A 22,965-nucleotide genomic window follows, 5' to 3' on the forward strand; every position below is an offset into this window, starting at 1 on the left:
TTTAAATACGATATGAGCTCATTAATTTTAGCAAAATTTTTTACCCAGTTACTTCTTGAGAAAGAGAGTGAATTTCTTTAACTTGATACTCAAAATTCAAGTGATAAACGGTACAAGAATAGCAATGTACCACAAAAAAGTTTTTAAAAACTTCATAAAATAAATTTTCACTGGTATTTTTTTTTCTTGCCTGGTCAGTCTAAAGAGAACAAAACTGAAATTCACAACTAAATATAACAAGCAAAAAAAGAATAAAAAAGGAAGTAAATATTAGAAACCAGTATTTAACGAATGAGAGCAATATATTGAACTTTTTGGTACTTTATTTGTCTAAACTAGGTAATGAATAATTCATTTTAATTAAAGAGTTACAAATTTAATACTTGAAGGTAAATTAATCACTATATATTTACAAAAACATATCTACCAAATAAAATTTACAAAAAACCATACATCTGCCAAATAAATTGAGTTAGTAACAATACAATAGAAGCTATGATCAATAAGGAATGTCAGTTCAGCCTAGAAACATAAGAGTGTGATGCTGGAGATTTTGATATATAGCAGCATCTATGTTAACAACTTTTTTTTTCTAAAATAAATAAAATAACTTGATTAGAAAAAAAATTCATTGAATTTAATTATTGCATTTTAATTTATTGCTTTATTTTTACTAAAAATGAGCATATATATTATGCTGATTTAGAATAAAAATTATATCAGATATAAAATTAATAATATAAAATTTTATTTGATAAAAGAAAGATTTATTTGAAACCACTGATAAAAATAATTAGAGAAGTAATTGTGAATATTATCCAAAAGTTATCTTCTGCTATAACTATAAACTATCTATTCTCAAGTGTTTACAAGCTCAAATAACTAATATAAACTAGCATAGAAACCTTTTTGAATATATACAAAATAGATATAATTAATTCTATATAGAAATATAGCAGATACAAAAATTGCATCGTAAAATAGAAATTTGCAAAAGAATTGAAGTTATTTGTACTAAGATATTTAGAAAAAATAAACCAATTTTGTTTCAATTTTACAGAAATGTTCACATAAATTTTTTTCCATTCATAAAAAAAGGAATTTTGCATAACATATGTACTATTACTATAACAGCAGAAATATATCTAACTTCAATAAATATATGATTACGATCATCACAGTAATTAAATTCCAATAAACTTTTTAATATATTACTCAAACCGAATAATAAACAATAATCTTGTTTGTGAATAAATTTTAAACAAAGTAACAAAGCAAACATCTCAACACCTGATGACTGTAAAATACTTTACAGCTGACATACATTAAATGCACAGCATACATAAAACAAAGTCTGAATAATCATTTTTAAATTTAAGATTTCTGATTTGTAAACATTTATTTACCAAGTGATTTATTACATTGACTGATATGTTTTACAAGTAAACATTTTAAAAATATAAAATATATTACTGAAAAAACATATCTATATAATGGAAAAACAATAATAAAAGTCACAATTAACGAGAAAACACCAGAAGCATTAATGAAAAAAAATTGGCAATATGAGGTTAGTTTGTAAGATAATTTTCACTACAAATATAAATAACAGAACAATAAAGATAATTGAACGTCAATGATTTTTTAAAATGAATTACCTAGCATGCAAATTTAAATTTAATGATATTACAAGCTTAGGAAACGTTGAAAATTATGAATAGCATATAACATGTTATTTTCAAATTTTTATATTTTAATATAATTAAGGGGTGTACAACCTGAAGTCTTGGAATTTTCATCAATCAGCGTCCCTTCTTTTCAGTAAAAAATTAGTTAATATATATCTTTCTACATTAATAGAAGACTTCTACCTTTTTAATAGAAGTTTTCTTTAAATTAAGACTTGATTTTAGCAAAAAAAAAAAAACTCAAAGACATATTTAAAAACAAAAGATACAGGTAATTTATGTACAATAAAATTTTTTCAGTTTTTTTTAAAAGATAGTTTAAAAACTGTTATACTTAATATTAAGCGTTTGGAACTTAAAGTGTTTTTTTATTTTAAACTATCAAGCGTTTTCTATTTCAAAAATATTGAACTACTGAACTAATATTTTTTATTACAGTAAGGAATAAGGTTTTATTAATTGTTATAAAAACTAAATTCATTCCATCCTCGCAAAGCCAAAATATTTTTTCTCCAGTACTCTTCAATAAATGGATGCACAATCCTTAATATAAAATATTAAACACTGTTGCTAACAAAATTATGTTTATTTACTAATGTTAAAAAAAAAAGAAAACTGTCTCAAGCAAAATTATATTTAAACTTATAATAAAAGTTTCTGCAGTTTTAGAACCAAATTTCTATTCTAAAATTATAAAATATTGGCATCAATATGTCTGATTGAAGAAGAAAGCATATTTACTATCATTCAAAAAAATTGCTTCGACTTTTGCGTATCAAGTGCTTTAAGCAGACGGTTGAATTGCTGTGGGGTTGTTCTCCAGTAAAGCTTTTCTCCTTTGAGTCTCACGTGCAATGCTTTGATGTAAACGATTCAAACGTTCCTAAAATTAAAGAAAACTTTTAAAAACCAAATTAACAAACTAAGACTTCAAAACTACAGTAAACCAATATTTAATTTTTAGACAAGTAGCTTAAGTATTTCACCAAATTTTCTAAATAATTTCATAATCATACAGGGTAAGACAGTTTGCATATGTGAACTCTACGGGAAATTTAGAAATACTAGAATTTCAGTGAAAAAGCAGCCGACATTTTTATTTTAAAAGACGATTTAAGAATATTAAGTACATAATTTCCAAGTGAAATTAATTGTTTTTTCCCCCCTTATTCCACTTCAACATTTACAAGCCCAGCAAAAACATTTTCCACATTAGATCCTCCTTTCTCTTTTGTTAGAGTTAGAAAATACAGTAGAGCGCCGATTATCCGAACGTCCAATTATCCAAACTATGTCCGAATTCGTTTTTTTTTTTTTTTTTAAAGTTTAGAATACTTTTTAACTTATCAAAAATTTTTCTAAATTTCTGAACCAGTAGATCTACCGGCTGAAAAGATGCCAGGTTATGCAGCAGAAGAAATAGAAGACTGGTGTCTGAATTTTTTGAATGAAAATCGGAGCTTCACCGACGAAGAGGAAGAAGTAGGTGATCAAGTTCAAGACAGTGAACCTTCTCATATAGAAAAATGCAATTCATTAGATATTGTAATGAATTGGCTAGTACATCAAAATGATGTTGATCCAGTTCAGCTGATTTATTTAAAAAGAATAAGAATATGGCTGCTCAAAAAAGAGTATCTTCTTTGAACAGGGTGCGTAGCCAAATCTTTGAATCAAAAATGAGCACTTTTTAAAAACTTTTCAAGCAATTTACAAAAATTTTCAAGCACTCAAAAAATTCATATTCAATCAGTGATATCATTGAAAAACAAAAACTTTTTATAAACAGTTTTAGAGTTAAAAAACTCCCAAAAGAAACAGACGTAAATCGAAACAATCAGTACTTTCCCACATCATCGAGTGAATTCAACCTGACCCTGAACTCAGAACAAAAGTACCCGCACCCCCTATGTCAAAAAAGTGTTAGAAGTAAAATAAAATAAACATTAATAAAATTAAAATAAATTAAAAAGAAATTTTTTTTATAAGGATCTGATATTCTCCATCTGAATTGGAGCACTCGGGTTTTGGTTTCAAGTGTGCGTGCATGCTCAAGTCATAACGTGGGTAGGACATGAAGTCCGCGTGAATGATTACGTAGCAAACACCCCATTTTTCGTGAAATGCATGGGATCCACCAGATATCACTGAAGGGAAAAAAAATTATTCGGGAAAAAAAAGCACTTTTTAAAAACGCCAGCTGAAAAATGCACCTTTAAAAGCTTTTAAAAATGAAATCCCCAAAAAAGCACCTTTAAGAACTTTTTACAAATGCTACGCACCCTGTTGAAACAAGTCTCTGCTGGATTTCTTTTGCTATAGAAAATAAAGAAAAATGTGGTAAAATCAGTAATTGACAGAAGAAATTATAAAATGCTGAAATATGATAAAAAAAATTCAAAATGAAGAAAAGTAAAAAAAAAAAGAAGAAAAAAGTAAAAAATATTTAAAAATTGAAAAAAAAAAAAAAATCCTCTTGAACAGAGCTATTTTAGAAACCCCCCGAACCTGGAAAAAGTGTGAAGGGAAGTTAGTGCATAAATAATAATCATTTAAATTAGATTTTAAACAACTTTCCAATTATCCGAACTTTTCATCATCCGAACCCCGTTCATCAGCCGAGCCACGTTCGGTCCCGAGCAGTTCGGATAATCGACGCTCTACTGTACATCATTACAATCTAAAAAATTCAACATTTGATGAGTTTTTACAGTCCTCATCAGAAGTAACATCAATAAAGTATTAAGATTTTTGATAAAATTGTTTTAATTTTTGGTCATTTTATTTTGAGGTCTTCCTTTCTTTTTAAACAAAGCAAAATAACCTCCACGCTAGCACATTTCTTAAAAATGTTCTTTTTCCTTTTCTTTATCCTGATACTCTATCGGCTTACAGGGTAGTACCCTGGCATACTCCATCTTGCCGTACCCAATCTTAATCTGAGAGTAAGGGTTACAGAAACAAAACAGGACAATGCTACTACTGTGTTACATTTAAAATTATTAAATATATATTATGGCAGTGCCAATAAAGTAAATTTATTTATATATTAAAATAATATCAGATAGATAATGGGTTGATATATTGTAAGTACATATATTTGGATATAGTCATGATAAAAAAATAGGTAATGATTGAATTGTTTAATAAACAAATTATGGCCGAAAATAGTATAAAAAAATAATTAAATTAAGGGGAGTTTGATGCAATCGTGGGATAGCAATAACCCAATAGGTTCAAAAGGTCACAAAGTGTGAGGGTTGAACATATTGGAGAAAACTAGTAGCACCAAATTTAGAATAAGGGTGAAAACTAAAAATTAATCAAAATCAAAGATTAAAAGATAAATAAGATAATGACATGCTATATCTAAATATAAATATAACATTCAGTGCAATTTAGTGATGTTTCCAAAGAGAGAAAAACAAATACCCATAGCAATAAAAAAGTACTCACCACGTACAGGAGGAAAAATGTAACAAAAACAGCAAATGAAGAAATGAACACACACACTTTTAACTTCCATTGAACATTTATTTAAAAAAACAAACAAGCTCGCAATACATTTAGTGGAAAAATATCATTGGTATATTTTAAACATTAGGACTGCTTTTAATAGAAATGGGTGACAAGAGAATACAGAGAAAACGGCGTCATGCATAAAAATAAAATATAAGAGAAAGAGGAATTTAACTGTTAAAAAGTAGTTAAATATAGAAAGAAAGCTAAAATTTGAGAAGGTTTTTAATAAAGAAAATTAAAGGTAAAAATGTAGATATTTAATTTACAGAAATTGATTACAGTTAAGGGTTTAATTTAAAATAAAGGCTAACAAAAAAAAAGTTGTAAAAAACTAGATCTCCTCGATATGGACCAGAGTCCGCATCTCGGGGAACGAGTAGAGCAAGCATGCACGAGAGGAATCTTTGATGAATGTATAATAAACTGGGTCAAAGAGATCTTTTATAACTGTAATGATCAAGAAATAAGGATAGCTTAAATACAAAAGAACGTTATAGAGTTGACACAGTAAAATGAACTTATCTCTACATATGTTATGAACTCAACAACAAGAATAAGTCAATATGACAAATCCTTCTTCTTACTAAGTAGAATGTAATTCAAGGTCTGTTCACAAAAAAGCAGATGTAATTTTTCCAGATTCAAGGTGTACTCAGTTTAACCCCATTACCCAGTCTCATCCCACTTGTCATAGATTAATTTTACACTTAATGTAAGGAATTTCAATATCTCCAACAGTTCTGATCCCCGAAACAATTGTTCTTGTGTTCCCTTCACCGAGTACGGTTACTGACAGTTGTTTCTACAAGGGTCTGTCCAGACATTTTGTGAAAGGTCCTGTTTTTGTAAAATTGCGAAAAAATTACTCGTCATTTGTGAATATAAAATAAACGTTAAGTCAAATTCTTTTAACCAGGGTCCTGCGTTTTTGAATTTGTGCAAATAGGGTCCTGTTATAGCAAAAAACTTTTTCAAGAAGTTTTTAAATTGTAAATAGATACAAGATTATGTTCAACACTGTAAAAGTATAGTAAAAAAAAATACATTTTCAAAAGCAAACAGCAATTGCTGCTACTAAATTAGAGATGCAACATGCAAAGATCTGGAATTTAGCCTATACTGCTGAAAGTAGAATATTAATTTCGGACAAATAAAGGAAGAAGCGTCTGCCGAAGACAAAACTTAATTTGTTTACATTTATCCTTCTCCCTCCCCCCTTCCTGGGAAGGGTTTATTCGATTAACAAAACAATAATGAAGATAAACAAATTTGTGAAGGATCCGATTAAAAGATAAATTATTTCGTGAAGGATCCGTTCTTAAGTTAAAATATATTGTGAAGGGTCCATTAATGGATCTAAATTTCTTCTAAACAGACCCCTATTCTAAATATAGGATTTAAAAATTTTTTTAAAATGCAAATTTTTCAGAATTAGATGCGAATAAAATACCTGGCAAAGTCAGGTTTTCCCAAATTTTCCTAACCTGAGGAAGTCAATGAATTGTACAGAAAATTATAACTTTTATTGTTTTTTGGAAAAAGAAAGTAATATGCACTTTCTTAAGACAAAAATATATGACCAATAAAATACAAAAAAAAAAAAAATCAATTAACTTATTCTTAAAATAAATATTTTGTAATTATTACTTAAAACAATATGAAATATCATACCTGTGCATTTTGGAGAATGTTATTGACAAGCATGACACGTCGTTTTGCATTCATCAGTTTTTTTACATAAACATCAAGGTCAAACATTGAACTGTACGTTTCTGAAATTTGCCTCAGTTCTGAAAATAAGACAGATCAGTACTATGTAAAACAGTACCTAAGCATGCTGTTTAAACTGCATCAGACAAAATAATACATTTTATGTGATAAATAGAGTTTTGATATCAATAACTAGTTAAAGTAGTCAAAAATCTAGAATGACAGAGTTACAAAACAAGATTTTTAAATTCTATCTAAAACTATTTAACTAAGGTGTAATTATATATTTTACTATAATTTAGGTAGAAATTATTGTTCTGTGATAAAAGAAAAATAATTTATTTTAAAATAATATTTTCTATTGCTTTCAAATTTGCTGGTCCTTAAGTAAATTTTATATTCTCAATGATAGATAGAAAGGGTCCAAAAGTTAAAAAAAAAGTCCAATTAAAGTATTTTAACTATATTAAAAAACTGAATATTACGTGGTAAAAAATGTTATGATTGCCTGCATTACACTAATTGCTTCTGCCACATGTTTAAAACAAAATTGATATAAAGGAAAAAGATGTTTTAAAATTAGTTCTTTTTATGTTACCTCAATATTTTGAAGTTGATTTGTTTCAAGTGTATTAAAATATTACCTAGTATATTCTTGAATTGAACCCTTAATTACATATGTTGCTAACAGAGTAAAATTTTATAGTAAAACTAATGTAATTATTACACTTGCTAGTAAAAAAATGTTTAAGTAAATAACATAGGATGTTTCTTTTAAAAGTGCTGCCCATATAAATAAAAATCTAGTACTTTCTGAAATATATATAAAACATTTTTAATATGTTTATTATATTTTTCAAATTATAATTAATTTAAAGAGTAATAGACATTGAATTAATTTCTGAACAAAGAACTGAAAAATGTAAGAAATGTTCTTTTCGTTTTGACCTGAAAAAAAAATTCTAACTATTTTTTAAAAATTATTTGGGAGCAATACTTATTCAATAAATTGCGAAAAAAATATTTTTTGATAAGGGTATTTTTCGAAATTTTTCCAATTTTAGATAATTTTCTTAAAAAGTACTAACACTAGAGCAATTTTTGATTAATGCAAGAGGAACTGGCAAAATCATATACAGTTGGCAGCAATGCAATTTGTTAAATAGAATTTGTAAATGCATTCCCATATTTAGAAAATAAAGTATTTATACAAAATAATCAGTACTCATAACTAACCATATTAGTTAAATTGGTGAAAAAAATATTTTGTTATTAATGTGTTTTGAACATTCCAAAAAAAATTATTCAACTTAAAAAAATAGTTTGTAAGGAAGATTTTTTTTTTATTCCAGATAAATATTCATAGACAAAAAATAAATAAACGTAACATAAAAAAATATTTAAACCAAAATTAAATAAATATTTAGAAACAAACATATATACATAAATGAAATTGTTATTTAAAACTAAATTAGGAGTTGTAATATGTATCTTATAAAGCAAAATAGCATAAAAAGAAAATGGTCAAACAAATTTTATTGTTATAATTACTACTGAACATAGTATTTGTTGTGAAATAAAAATTAAGTCAAAATCAATTATATTAATTTACATCTATTTTAAAAACTAAACAGATTTTTTATTTAGATAAACTACAGAGAAAGAAATTAAAAAAGGAAAATAATTTACCATCTGATAAACTTTCAATTTGATGCCTCAAATCTTTTTGACTTAATCTAAAAAGAAATAAACAAAAACGTTAGTTCATACAAATATAAAGAACATTTACTCATAACTAAAACTTATTAAAACTATTTAATTTCTAAATAAATAACCTCAAGAAATTGAAAATATGAGAAGGGAAAATATGTATTTGATAATACAAAAACTTGTAGTAAAAAAACAATGCATTTTGATCTTAAAAAATAGATACCTGTTTTCAAGACTCAATTGGCATGAATTGAACGCCTATTTTTTTACTGTTCGAAACATTTCGTTTTTCATCCTCATTATTTTTCATATTACTAAGTACATTCAATTACTATTTTGAATAAAGAATTTTGCATATTTTAAAGTCTATTAACATGCATACTTTGAAGTTTATGATGGGACTAATATTTAGAAAATTGTTTAATCATTAATGGCTCAACAGCGCAGGGTGGGCCTTGGCTTTTTCAAGAAGGTTTTTCCAGGATAACCTTTTTACCGCTAGTGTCTTCTAGTTTTTAAGACCGAAAGGTCTTTTTCTAGACCATCTCAAATTTGGCCTGCCACTTTTTCGTGTGCTAACTGGTCTTGCATCGAAAACTCTTTTAGTGGTACAGTCTCCGTCCATTCTGATAACAGCAAAATGCATAGTCTTTGTAAATTCGACAAGAAAAATATGGTTTTACTTTTATAAACAGAAAAAATTGTTTCTTTTGAAAGATCAGCTGTTCAATAAAATATTAAATGTCGCATTCAATAAACATAATCTTTCATTTTCAAAATATTTTTGAAATAGGATTTAGAAGTTTAAAGTTTTTGAGAACATTTATTAAGTAAACTCATTTTTTCTTCTCACTCCTAAACCACAAATAAATACGGATTTATGTCAGCTATGCTTATAAGTTTCATTTGAGCCTATTTTAATAAGCATTTAAAATATAGGTCATTTATCTATTCATGAAAATGCAGCCTACAATTGAATGGATAGTGAAAATGTAGTAATAAGATATATTTTTTCCGAAGCTCACATTTTCTCATCTAACTGTTCTGTAGTAATGTTTCCAGTTAGGTACTTAAATAGTTTTGTTTAAAATTTGCACTAGATAACAACATAAAGCACTGAATCTTATCTCCAACATAGAAATTGTGGTTTCCTTTGACCTAAAATAATCTGAAATTGAGACTTATTATAAACTGTTAGCCCTTAGTGTATATTTTATAAAGGAATCTGTTTATTTTTAAATAAACAAACTTCAAGATCAGCATTTGTAACCATGTTTATCATTTATCAGCATAAAATAGTGACGGAAAATAAAAGCTAACTAGTCCCATCTGCATTTATATCTGTTACACACTTCAAAAAACAAAATTAATTTATGAAATTATTTATGGTTAACATAGTCATATTGGAGTGATACTTATATTTTAAACAAGTTGAAATAAATATCAAAGTGCATTTTCTAATTAAAGTAGACAATTGTGTGTCATTTCGTTGCATTACATTTGTTGTGTGTCAAAAAAAAAAGAAAGAATGATTTTAAGAATAAATGAAAGAAAAATGCATGAAAATTGTAATGCAGAGTTTGCCTAGAAAACCAGTCATTGCTTCCAATTTTGCCAACGGATTGCACTGCTGACTAACAAAACTATAAAATAATAATTTTTTTTTTGCTGCAGACAATTTCAGTAGAAATATTTACAAGTGTGCCTTTCAATTTTGGCTGCAGATTTTTATTTAGTGTTATTTTAAGTTTAGACAGTGATTGTTAAACTTTACAAATAATTTTGAAGATAATGAATGTATATTTCTGTTTTCTAAATAAAATTTTCAAATTAATGGTCTTTTTTGGGGCATTTGGTATGTTACTAGCCTATTTAAATAATTTGAAAGTATTTTGCAAAACAAATAAATAATGCTGACAAAATTGTTACAATTTCTTTATTGGTGTAAAATAACACAAACTACGAGACATCATAAATTATCTCTGCTTTACAACATCTATTATTTCTCGCATAAGTTGAGTTTGTTTGGCAGCCCTATTAGCTTGGGCTTCCATTGCAGAAGCAATTCTTTCCAGCACAGCACAGTTCCTTTGAGAAATATATCCAAAAGTTTCAGCTGCTTTATCAGCAGTCATATAATGGCTTCTTTTATGATTGCGTCTTCTTCGGCGGTCTGAAGTGATTAAAAAAAGAATATTTTAGTACAAGGAAAGCAAGTTGTGGGTATTTAAAGAAAAATGATATCAACTGATAGAAATTCTTTCATTTTACCTCTTTTTTCACAAATTTGTAAATTTTTATTTTATTTCAAATTTTTTTGCTTCAAGGGGGAAATTGAGTAAGTTAGAATTGTTCAATTACTCAAATCTTAAGAGTATTTCTAAAACTTTTATAAAAAAGAAATCAATAAATGTTTAGAAAAAATACTACAAAAAAAGCAAATAAGTTTCAATAGATAAGTTTGTGTGCGAATTTTCAACAAACTATTTCAACTACTAATACAATTATACAATTTATAGTAACAAAATATTTAAACACATTAGATTTACATTTTATACACAAAACATTTTTTTATTTAACTAATAAGGAGCTATTTCAATTCTGATTTTTCTAAGACATAAAATAGGTAGGTCTAATGAGTCTGGGAATTGGAAAGGCGAAGCTGTTTTTGATAGTACAGTCAGTATCGGTTATATGGTCAGCTCATGGGTCCAGAATATTATGACCATATAAGCGGTGTGACCATATATGCGATAACCAAATATATAGTATAGTTAATATGGCGTGAATATATTCTGGAATCAGAATGTATTTTTTAAACAAATAATTCAACTTTTAAAAATTAATTATTAAGGTGCATAATAAGAAATAATGCGAAAATAATTTTTATACTTTTAGAAAAATTTAATTCGTTACCGTAGCATATGTACATGTTCAAAAAAAATATTCCAATAAGCTTGTCTGTTTCTTCGTCTTGGTTGTTAAAACAACTTTTTCTAAGTCTCTGATAGTTTTTAAATGTTCATCTGCTGCATCTGAATTTGCAAAAAAACACCTTAAGAGCATCAGCTGTTGACACAGACTTTTTATTGCATTCAGTATCATCCTCATCGTCACTTCCTTCAGCATTCAGATTTAAGACATTAGATACAATGCCTTCCACAGTTGCTGCACAATTAGTGAGGACATCAACGTCTATTTGGGAATACAAATTTACGTTCGGCATTGCATAGCCTCGGTTTCAAAGATTTTCCGCCAATTCAGGTAATGGAAGATCTTCCTCAGGGTCCTCTAATGATACCGAAGAGTCTGGAGAACTGTGGAACCCCGCGTGACGGAAACAATCTTCAATAGTTTTCGACGACACCATGTTCCAGCTTTGGTCAATATAGAACAGTGCGTTCAAAACTGAAACGTGAAATTCTTCTTCTGTCTATGGCGGTGATCATATCCCGTAGAAGAAGCTTTCTATACATAGACTTGAAGCTTTGAATCATGCCTTGTTCTAGAGGCTGCAACACACATGTGCTGTTTGGAGGCAAAAATACGAGCTCAATCGATTTCAAGCCCTCAACAGGACAGTGAGCAGTGCAGTTATCAGCAATCAATGCAACTTTTCTGTTTTTCTTTGAAAAATGTAGGTCCCACCTCCTGAGAGTTTTTTCTCAAATCGTTTGGGTCATCCATGCTTTGGAATTGGCATCGTACAAAAGGGGCAAAGATTTACAATTTTTCATGCATCTCGGTTTCAGAAATTTTCCAATCACCAAAGGAATCATTTCCTCCGAACCATCCATGTTTGCAGATAACCAAGTTAAGCGTTCCTTACTTTTCTTTCCACCTATACACTTTTATCCTTTGAAGCAAAGGGTTCTGTCGGGTAAGATCCTATAGAAAAGTCCACATTCATCGACGTTGAACCCGTTAGCAGGTTCATATCTTTCATGAATATCTCACAACACTACGTCTTTCCATTCTTTTAAAGAACTGTTGTCAAAATCAGCAGCTTCTCCACACAATTTCTTAAAGAATAGGTTATTTCTAGCATTGAATCACTGTATCCAGCCATTGCTTGCAACAAAATTTGATTTTCCAAGTTCTTTAGCTATTTCTAAAGCTTTTTTTTTTTACAATATTCCAGGATATAGGAGCATTTTGTGATCGTGCATATTTGATCCATGACAGAAGAGCCTTCTCCACATTCTCATAAGGTGACACCCGCTGACGCTTTCTTTCTCGGTCGCTAATTGAAACATCTGGAGAGCTACGTTTGGCTGTTAAATGTTGTTTGCGGAATAGAATTTTCTTTGGCAAAAGTAACTTTTGAAAGGTTAGACTTTTTAAACTTTTAAACCAATAAATTTTTTCCCGATATTGTTAAACTATTTCTTTTCGAAGCCATAATGAAAGCATGGATAGGTTATTCGTTCAGTAATCCAATAAAAATGTTATTTTACTTCTCAACTTCAACTCCTTTTTAAGCTCTGAGAGATAACTTCAAACGATCAAAAGACCTTTTGCCCTTGGGCGGGGAAAAGAATGCGAGTGGTCAAATGAGGAGAGGGTAAGGTCATTAATGAATGCAAAAGAGAAACGAGGGTAGGGTGACAAAATAGAGGGGAAAATTCCAGTTCTCTCCGGGGGTCGAAGGAATGTGTTTACCTACTGGTCATTTTTCNCTGGTCATTTTTCTTGTCTTCCTGTCTAAAGAAATGTCTTAAAATGTATCTTTTTTCAAAAGAAAAAAAAAAGGAAACTGACCATATAACCGGTAACTCGAAAAATAGGATGACCATATAAGTGGTGAGCTTTAACACGTGCTTCCTATTAAGTTAGACGGGAATTTAAAAAATTTACCATATAAGCGGGCTGACCTTATAAGAGGGTGACCATATAGACGGTACTGACTGTAACTATGTTTGAAATTATTACGAGTGATTACCTTCGATATTTTGATAGTAATTAAATTCTTAATTATTTTTGAGAAAGTTCTAAAGGTGTAAAGTCGGGAAATAATGTAATAAGTTAAAATAAAAACATTAGTAGTTTTTAAATATGCTATTAAGCTAGATAAAGGAGCTTTTTTTGGATGTGTATTTTTAAACAAACAAAAAAAATTAATTGCATGTTAATAAATAACTAAAAAAATTTAAACATAAATGCTGTTACATATGTACAATGAGCAAAAAAAGGAAAATCCCTGAATAACTTTTTATTTAATGATTGAATCTTCTACATTTTAAGAAAATTTAAAAAATTAAACAATTTTATTATTTGTTCATCTAAATTTGTTTATCCAAAGGTAATTCCAAGCAAAAAAATAATTTTTAGTAAATATTTGTTATTTTATTCATAATTATATATTATATAAAACTATATATATATATATTTTATAATTATCTTAGAGTTTTATAATGATGAGATAAAACTCAAAATAAATATCCACTGTAGAGAATTAATTTGGTATATATTTTCTGGTATACATAGAGAATTAATCTGGTAATAATCAATTGTATCTGGTGTAGATCGTGTAATTATGAGAAAAATAATGAGTCTATTGTATGAATAGAATTGGATTTTAATCTGATTCTTTGAAATTTTGCTGAACTCTTTTTTAAAATTTTTTTTTCAATGTGTATATCAATTCTGCAATTTGTTTCAATTCATACAAGTAAAATTGGCATAATCAATTAATATTTAAACTCATATAAGCCGTAGCAAAAAAATAGTTGCGTAAAAAAAAAAAAAAAAAACACAAATTAAGTAAAAAGAAAAAAAAAAACAAACATTTATTCTAATGTAAAAGAGCAAAATAAACTTAAAATAAAATTGAATTGAAAAAATCAAGTAAGCTTGAAGAATTTTTTTCAAATGAGCACAGATTATCAAACACCAAAATGTGATTTTTCTAAGATATGAAGTAGGAGTAAAAATAACAAAATATAGTTATCATCATAAAATGAATGAGTGCATCAACATATATTACATTGTGATTGATAAAAAGTTTAAAAAAAAATGTAGGAAGTTACATTGTTTGTTACCAAGTAATAAAAATACCAGTGTTTAAAAGTTTTTTCCATGCTGAAAATTACTCAGCATTGTACTTAATACATTACACTCTACATAGACTATGTACATTAACTGTAGAATGGTTGTTTCTTTTAACTCCCTAAAGAGATTTATAAATCCCCCACTATGATTAATTTTTTATATTTAAAAATGGCACATCTTGAGTTATGGTTATATAATTTACAAAGTATCACATACAGTCTTCCAATTGATAAGATTACAGAATCCAATTATAACAGAGCCATTCTTGAATTTATCTTCATGAATCAAGAATGATTATTGCAAATAGATGGCACAAATTTCTTCTGCTTTCAAAAGTAGCGAACAAAAAAAATTTTTAGAAAAAAAATATATAGTGAATTAAGCAGCTAATGTGATATGTATATTAAAATGATTATTAAAAATAGGGATTATATGTTTAACCGACCAAGAAAAATCATGAAAAAACAGAATTTCAATTTTCTAAAACTCATGATTTTATTTTAGATCCCACTAAACTACAAGATTTATTATTATTGGCTCACCTTTCCCAAAAGCTGCAATGGACGGATTACACACTGTAGTAGAAGATGGATTATTTATGGATTCTGAGATTTCTGCAGGATAATTAGTTACAGATTTTATATCCTCCACAGAACATTCAGTTACAGATTTTGTAGTCTCTGTGATAAGATTTCTTTTTGCTTGTGTTTCCTGTATAACTAATGGTGAAAAAAAAAGGATGAAATAAATATTTTTTTATTATAATTAAAAAAGCAAACATCAACAAAAAAAAAGGGAAACTTACTTATGCTAGGAATATCAGAAGACAAAGTAACAACTGGAGTATCAGCTTCTGGAAGTGGCTTATAATTCATCAATGTATGTCTGTCATCAGCTAAGGAAATAAAAATATTTGTTAAAGAAAGAAAGTTATAATACATGTTGTGGAATACCAAATTGTGAGAGTTTTTGAAGAATTGTGAAGCTTTTTTTTTTTTTAAACTTTCTATCAAATTACACAAACACAGAAATAAAAAATCTAAACTTGTCCAAAAAAAAAAAAAAAAACAATTGGGTGATGAACAGGATTAAGATCTACCTGAAGTAATCTCAGTGTGAAAATGTTTAAAAGTTCTCAATGTAAGGACACGAATTAGGAAGAAATAGTTGATATTTCATTTTAAAAAGAATTGATTAACAGCAGCTGAGCTCAATAACATTAACATAGTGCACATTACTGCACTCATGCTACTACATTCGTAGACAGTGAAAGGGCGTTCGGTTATGAACTCATGAAAACAAAACATACATATAAAAAATGCGAATGATATTTGTGCTTGCATGAATGAGCCACTAGGGCAGGGGTGGCGAACCTTTATACACCAACATGCCATTTCTTCTAAAAAATGGATTAATGAAATCACAGACGTGCCGTCAAATAATTTTGACTTCACGATTATTGGGAAAATAATAATACTAAATACTATCAACTCAAAACTCTTTATTTACATTGAAAACAAAATACAATTTGCAATGTCTCAGCTGTACGCGTAATTCGACTTAAAGTAGCATCAGCGGGACTTCTGTTATTGCAGATTAAATGACAAATAACTTATATTAGGTTGTAAGATATTAGTTTAAGAAGGACTGTTGATTTTTCTGCTAGTTATTTATTGTTAGCTTCTTTTTTATGGTTATTAATTGTTCTTTCAGCATTAATTGTTAATTTTTTTTATTAATAATTGTTTATTATTTTGTTTGTTTTTGTGAATTTTAATTTAATTGTTACATATGCTTCATAGTGTGTGACATTTGTGTGATAACAATTCACAGTGCAATAACAATTGTGATCGGTGGCGTGCCCAAAACATTGTGTCGCGTGCCATTGGTTCGCCACCCCTGCACTAGGGAGTTGAATAGTTTTTAGAAGGCAATCCATATATCAGCATCTAAGAAAAACAGTTGAATACTACAAAAATAAAGAATTGTAAAATGTTAGCAGGCATGTGATTGCAGGTCGAAGATAAAATGTGAATTTTTTTTCCTCAATGTTTAATACTTAATTTCTTTTTGTATATGAAAGACAGTCATTTTTACGAACAAATGTAACATTTATAAAAAATTAAAGAGAGAATATTTTTTTTAATCCAAAAGTTTTTTTTTTTTTGCACGCTTAAAAAAATAAATACGCTGAAAAAAAAAAAACATATTCCTCCTTTATCGCACTTTACAAACCATCATTGCATAAAAATTAAAAAATTTTGAAATTTACAGCAATAACTGAAAAAAGATTGATGATAAAAATGTGCATATTTATGATGAAATGATACGAATGCCGACAAACTAAATTCCAATGTATTTCTATTGAACGATCTAAAAATGTTTCCCATTTAGAAATGACTTTTTAGATTATCAACTTTATGCTTTTGTGTCAGCCTCAGTAGTTCCTTAATTTTAGACGACTGGATTTAGATGGAATTTATTTCATTTTTGTGCTTCTGAAACTAATTCCAAGTTGCGCTTTTTACTAATAAATCTGCATAAAAAAAACTTTATTGCACATGAACAACAACTTAAACAGAGGATGCTGGTAAAGGAGGAATAAATGTATTGAAAACGAGTTTTGCATAAGTAATAAAATTCATATTTTAGGTTAATGTAACTCTGAAAATATTTAGTCAGAATATAAGTAATTTTGAGATATGTGGAAAACCGCAAATTAGCAGAAGAACAACATGCCTGAATAAATATAATTTGCATTTATAATTTAATTTCTTAAAATATTTTTTAAAATTTATTGAATCTATTAAAATAGTATATCACAGAACAGAGTTAATGAGAGTTGGACTTTTATGGATCGTAAGAGTCAAATTTTTCCTTTCCAAATTCATAAATTTCTGAATCATAGTAGTTTTGCGGGTTTCTAAAGCTTTTAGTTGAATTTAGATCAGTAATTGGAGGGGAGTTAAATAATTAACTTTGCTAAATTTCTTTTTAAATTGGATTTTAGAGGATAATAAGATTTTTGAGAAGCCATTGAGATTTGTTAAGCTAATATAAAAGTATTATATTATTGAAAATTTTACATATTACTGTTAGACTGGATTTCATTACAATTTATTAAAACAGTTTGATGCAAGTAAAACAACAAAAATTGGACATCATTTGATCATCTATGTTGTACATAACATGATCAATACTGCTGCCTCCAAAGCTAGAGAATTCAGCAAACCAAGAGTACACATTTATTTTTTGAATTAGTACAGAGGAACAAGTTTCTTTTGACTAGATATTGACTAAAGACTGAAGCAAAATTGATGGTAAATTTTCTTTGTTACTATTTAAAAGTAATAAGATAAACAATAATTGTTTGTCAATAAAAAGCTTAAAGGAACAAATATTTGTTAACATTTCAGACAAAATAAAGACTGAAATTTTTAATGTTAAATAATACCTATTTATTTTAAAAATATTCATTTCTCACAATGTCAATATCTTTACTTTTTCATTTGATTTTATATTTTGCTTAAGTTTTCCTACTTAGTCCACTTCTTTTCATAATATAGATGAATATGAGATATGACTATGTAGTTGAGATTTGAAGGCCTATTGAAGCTAAACTGTTTGACTTAAAAGCTGTCAGATTTAATGTAGATATTTATTCTTTAGTTGTGTACAATATATCATTTCAAAAAAGTCTAATTTTTTTATATATGATTTATTTCCAGAAAAAGTCAAATCATCTAGTAATTGCAATCCAGTTGGTAACAATTGTACTCTAATTTTAAGGTATAGCTAAATAAGGGGGCGTAGCCAGATTTTTCAACGAAAAATAAGCACCTTTAAAGAACTCAAAAACAATTAAATCATTTTCAAAAAAAAAAACAAAACAAAAAACAAACACAATTAGAATCTGTGCAGCAATAAAAACAGTTTTTTCTAGCTTTTAAAGTGCTTAATTTATAAACATAAAATCAATAAATTCAAAAACATTTTCAAAAACTTTGAAAAGATAAAAAATTAAGCACTTTTTTACAAAACTCGAATAAAAAAAGCACCTTTAAGCGCTTTTAAAAACGTAAATAAAAAAAGCACCTTTAAGCACTTTTTAAAAATGCTAAGCACCCTGTGAATGAAGTAACTCACAATACTAACTTAGAGAAATTTCTTCAGAAGATACAGCAACAGCTACATTAGGGAGACCTTCTGTGGCTGAAATATTGCTTGTTTCTGACATTAAAGGATCACACAGAGGTGCATCTGGTGCCTCTTGGGAAGTGGAAGGAGCATTTGACACTGAAGATTGACTTGCATCCTGTGCAACTATCGGCAACTAAAATTATTGATTAGGTTTAGTTTAAATATAGATGTTAAGTTAAAATATAGCACAGTTAAATGAAGAATTTATTTAATGAGCTATCTATTTTTTAATTGGCAAATAATAATGGTAACAGATTTCTGCTTTCAATATCACTAACAATAAATTAAACTTTTTTGTTTAAAGCAAATCCTCAGCAAAATGGACATCAGAAAAATTTGTTATATCACGGACTTTTAAAAACAACATTTATAAGTATTAGACTGGCTGTTCTTTGATCACTTTTCTTTATATATATATTTAAAATCTTTTAGAAAAATTAAGACAAAAATTATATACATTGCAGATTACAGGAAAAATAGTCATTAAACCATTATACCACTAAGGATCCTAAGGAACCAGGGCATCCACATTTTTGGATTCTTTTTCTTTTAAATAATATTAAACATTAAAATGATACAAATCAATTGAAACATTTTAAATTTTCAAAGATTAAGTTTTAGGTGAAAGTAATATAAATTTGCTATCCAAATAATGTTTTGATTATTTGAGGGAAAAAAAAAACTTAGTGAAAGGAAAGTTAGTTTACAAGACTAAAAAAAAAAATCTGTGATATTGAACTGACTGTGTCTTTGCTGCATATTTATCCATAGATTAATATTTATATTTATAAGGATTCTATTTATTCATAGACAAAACAAAATTTTAAAGTAAAGAAAAAGTTACAATCGTTTTTAATTAGAGCTGATCAAATACTTGGATAAAGTAAAAACAATGTTTTTTTCTTCCCTTTTTTTTAAAGTTTGGTTGCTATAATAAAATTTGGATGATAAATCTTAATACTACACAATTTTCTCTAAACTATAATTATTACTTTCCTCGACAGTTATGCAGCCCAAAGAACACATAATTTAAACCTATATGAAATTTGATGCACTTTAACGGAATGAGTTATAATATTTTTAATAACGATGGCAAGATTAAAGGCTTCAAAACATGCTTTATCAAAACAAGAGTCCAAAGGAGGAATCCCTTTAGTTTCATCTGGCAGTTAAGTTGGTTTTGACCTTTTTAAGCCAGCTTTTCTGAATAGTGATGGTAGATAATACTAATGATTTCTTCTTGAAATATAGCTTAATCTAATAATATCTATAAATATTAATATCTAATAATCTATAAATCTAATAGTTTAGTTTTTTTTTACAAGAGTTGTAAAAATATTATTGGAACATTGATTATTCAACCTTACAAACTATCTTTCTAAGTGCAGTTACAGGACTTCACTTTTAGAAGTAATTTTTATTCTTGTCTATGAATGATTTAAATTTCAATTTAACTCTTATTTCAAAAAACAAAAAAACAGTCTCTGTGTGTGTTATTTAAATTATCCTTTATTTTTATTTGAAAGTCACACTAAATTTTTTTTATTTAATTAAATACTATAAAAATCCTCTTAGAAATGTTAAAATACCAAAAAGCTTGGCTCATATTCTTTGCTTACACTTTTTTTAAATAAAAATATGTGCATATAGAGCTATCTTAGTATAAATTGTTTTGCAAAATATATTTTTAGTAATTTAATTTGTAAAACATATTTCTTTAGCAATTCCCTCAATTATGATTGTAACAAAAGTTTTAATTGAATACAGGTTTAATACATACTGAGAAAACTATGCCTGTTTCGGGAATTAAGAAAATATCAGAAGAAGGTTGAGGAGACTTGAATTCATTAGTGGATGATAAAATCTTGAGTATTCTTTCTTCTAGATGCGTTAGATATGTGCTGTTGCCTCCAGTTTCAATAAGCTTCATAGCCTTTGCATGAGTTTTTGCTTTCTGATCATTCCAAGACTATAAAAATAACATAGTTATATTTAATAATAACAGGCAAATAAAGATTGCAAGAATATTAAGATAAGAAAAATAAAAAAAAAGGAAGAGTACTATTTATAAGTTTTTAGCTATACTTTAATATTTTCTTTTTCTCTCTTTCTTTGATTAATAGTAAAGAGGGATGTTGAATTGTCATGAGCTTTTCTCCAAACAAAAATTTATTATGCACCTATATTATGTCTAGCATAAGAAATTTTATGAATGTTTTATACATTAAATTTGAAATCTTAAGAAAAAAATTAAAATATTAAATTTCCGAAATGAAGAGGTATTATGCGCAGGCATATTTCTGTATTAGAATCTGAATTGCGAAAAAGCTAAAGGGATTATGTATTTGTAAAATACATTATAATGTATGTGTATATACTATAACTATTATATACACATATGTAGTAAAATTGATGATGGCTGTAAGTTAAACTCTACATGGTGGTCCCCTTTCAATGTTTATTTAGTTTCTCATGTGCCACTGCTAGGTTGTGCCCAAAATTGGAAGACTTTTTGTACTTTTTGTAATCTTTCAGGTATACAATAATCTTTCTGGTATTAGTTAACAAAAGTGTCAAAAGATTTAAATCTTTTGCATTTTAGTTCTTAAAAACCTATTCAAAACAAATATAGCTATTAAAAAAATTAAAATGCAATTATATAACTTTATGCAAATATAACTTTTTTCAGAGTTAAAAAATGCTAGTAATTGCATAGGTAATTATTGTGATAGGCGGTAAAAACGAAGAATGTTTCTTAATTGCCATTGCGATAAATGGCACTGTTATAATTGGTATCCAACAATTGTATTGTGGAAATGCAATTTTTAGAGCGCCTATATAGATCAGAACTTATTATGCAGGTACTATAGTTTTCAAAAGTGATTAATTTGATATAAATAGGTAAAATACTAAATACGTTATGACTCTTAAAAACCAAGGTATTTTTATTATAACTCACTTTAAGGATATCTAAATTAAGTATAAATGAAAGTTAGACCATATTTTGAAGTGCTCTTTTGTTATTGTTTGCTCTTTTTGTTGACAAGTTGGCGAAGGACAGTAACCATAAAATTAGATGAGTCTCAATAATTCTTTTTTTTTTTTGCTGTATACTTTAGATGACTAACTTTATTTTTATGTAAAATGTATTTTATTCAAATTATAACTTTCTAAGTGTTTCATTTAAGGTGCTACTTTATTTAAAAAGGCATTGCACTTTGTTCCAATTTTTTTAGAGGCAATTTTAAATATTTTTTCAACTAAATGAATTCTCCCCTAGAACAATAATAGTTAGTACTTCCGTAATAAAAACTAAACTATATGTTAGAGTATAACAAATGAAAAATGTACTTACTTTTTTCCATTGGTCCAAATTTTTTCGGGTACCCCCAACAACAGCATTTAGTTGAAAATACAGGTCATTCCACAAGGCTTTTCTCTTTTCGGGCGATAAATTGTCTTTCTTTCCAACGGCCAAATTAGGATGATTTTCCATAAACGAAATAAGAGTCTCTAACTGCGGTGGCTTTATATTGCCCGTTCTCTTGTTAATTAGATCATCATCTTCCATTTCAAATCGAAAATATGCGTCTAATACTTTTCAGAATAATATTTATGACTTCATAAAAGTATACAAATAGTCGATTTATTATCAAAATACTTAATTGTTGTTTTCGGGTAGTATATTTTTCGGATAGTTAAGTAACAATAAACAGATGAATAATTAGCGTTAAAATAACACAATTTTAGGTAATGTTTTTATATTATATAATTAATATTAGAAACGTTATTTAATATATCTGTTAAGAAAAAGAAATGTACCACTCACAGAGTCAATCTAACATGGTCGTCTAATTGTTCGACAGACGGTCTTAAAAGTTCCATTAACCCTTCTGCTAAGGCATCTCTTGTTGGAGAATCAGCACAATCATCTGTTTTATCGTCAATGGAAGTGGTTGTACTAGCTGTATCTTCCATTGAAAATATTTATTAATTGACTGAAGTTTCTGAATGATTATCAACAGAAACTTGATAATTCATGGGAAAGCTTAAAGTTGCTTATTTCTTCTACATCGAAACGGAA

At 27.6% G+C, this 22,965-nt stretch overlaps 2 protein-coding genes across 2 annotated transcripts; both read right to left on the minus strand.

The window, feature by feature from the left end:
- Nucleotides 1-305: 305 nt before the first annotated feature.
- Nucleotides 306-22,962, minus strand: LOC107453312 (SNAP associated protein). The gene is made up of 5 exons (XM_016070090.3): nucleotides 22,711-22,962; nucleotides 8,610-8,656; nucleotides 6,882-7,000; nucleotides 2,430-2,571; nucleotides 306-592 (listed from the first exon to the last, which is right to left on the minus strand). The coding sequence occupies exons 1-4, from the start codon at nucleotides 22,857-22,859 to the stop codon at nucleotides 2,473-2,475; spliced, it is 414 nt and encodes a 137-aa protein (XP_015925576.1). The 5' UTR covers nucleotides 22,860-22,962; the 3' UTR covers nucleotides 306-592; nucleotides 2,430-2,472.
- LOC107453309 (uncharacterized) lies at nucleotides 10,550-22,712 on the minus strand. Its single transcript, XM_016070087.3, has 6 exons — nucleotides 22,237-22,712; nucleotides 20,662-20,850; nucleotides 18,837-19,014; nucleotides 15,487-15,576; nucleotides 15,224-15,400; nucleotides 10,550-10,803 (listed from the first exon to the last, which is right to left on the minus strand). The coding sequence occupies exons 1-6, from the start codon at nucleotides 22,450-22,452 to the stop codon at nucleotides 10,607-10,609; spliced, it is 1,047 nt and encodes a 348-aa protein (XP_015925573.1). The 5' UTR covers nucleotides 22,453-22,712; the 3' UTR covers nucleotides 10,550-10,606.
- Nucleotides 22,963-22,965: the final 3 nt, after the last annotated feature.

Source organism: Parasteatoda tepidariorum, chromosome 6, assembly GCF_043381705.1.
Source record: "Parasteatoda tepidariorum isolate YZ-2023 chromosome 6, CAS_Ptep_4.0, whole genome shotgun sequence".
NCBI lineage: Eukaryota > Metazoa > Arthropoda > Arachnida > Araneae > Theridiidae > Parasteatoda > Parasteatoda tepidariorum.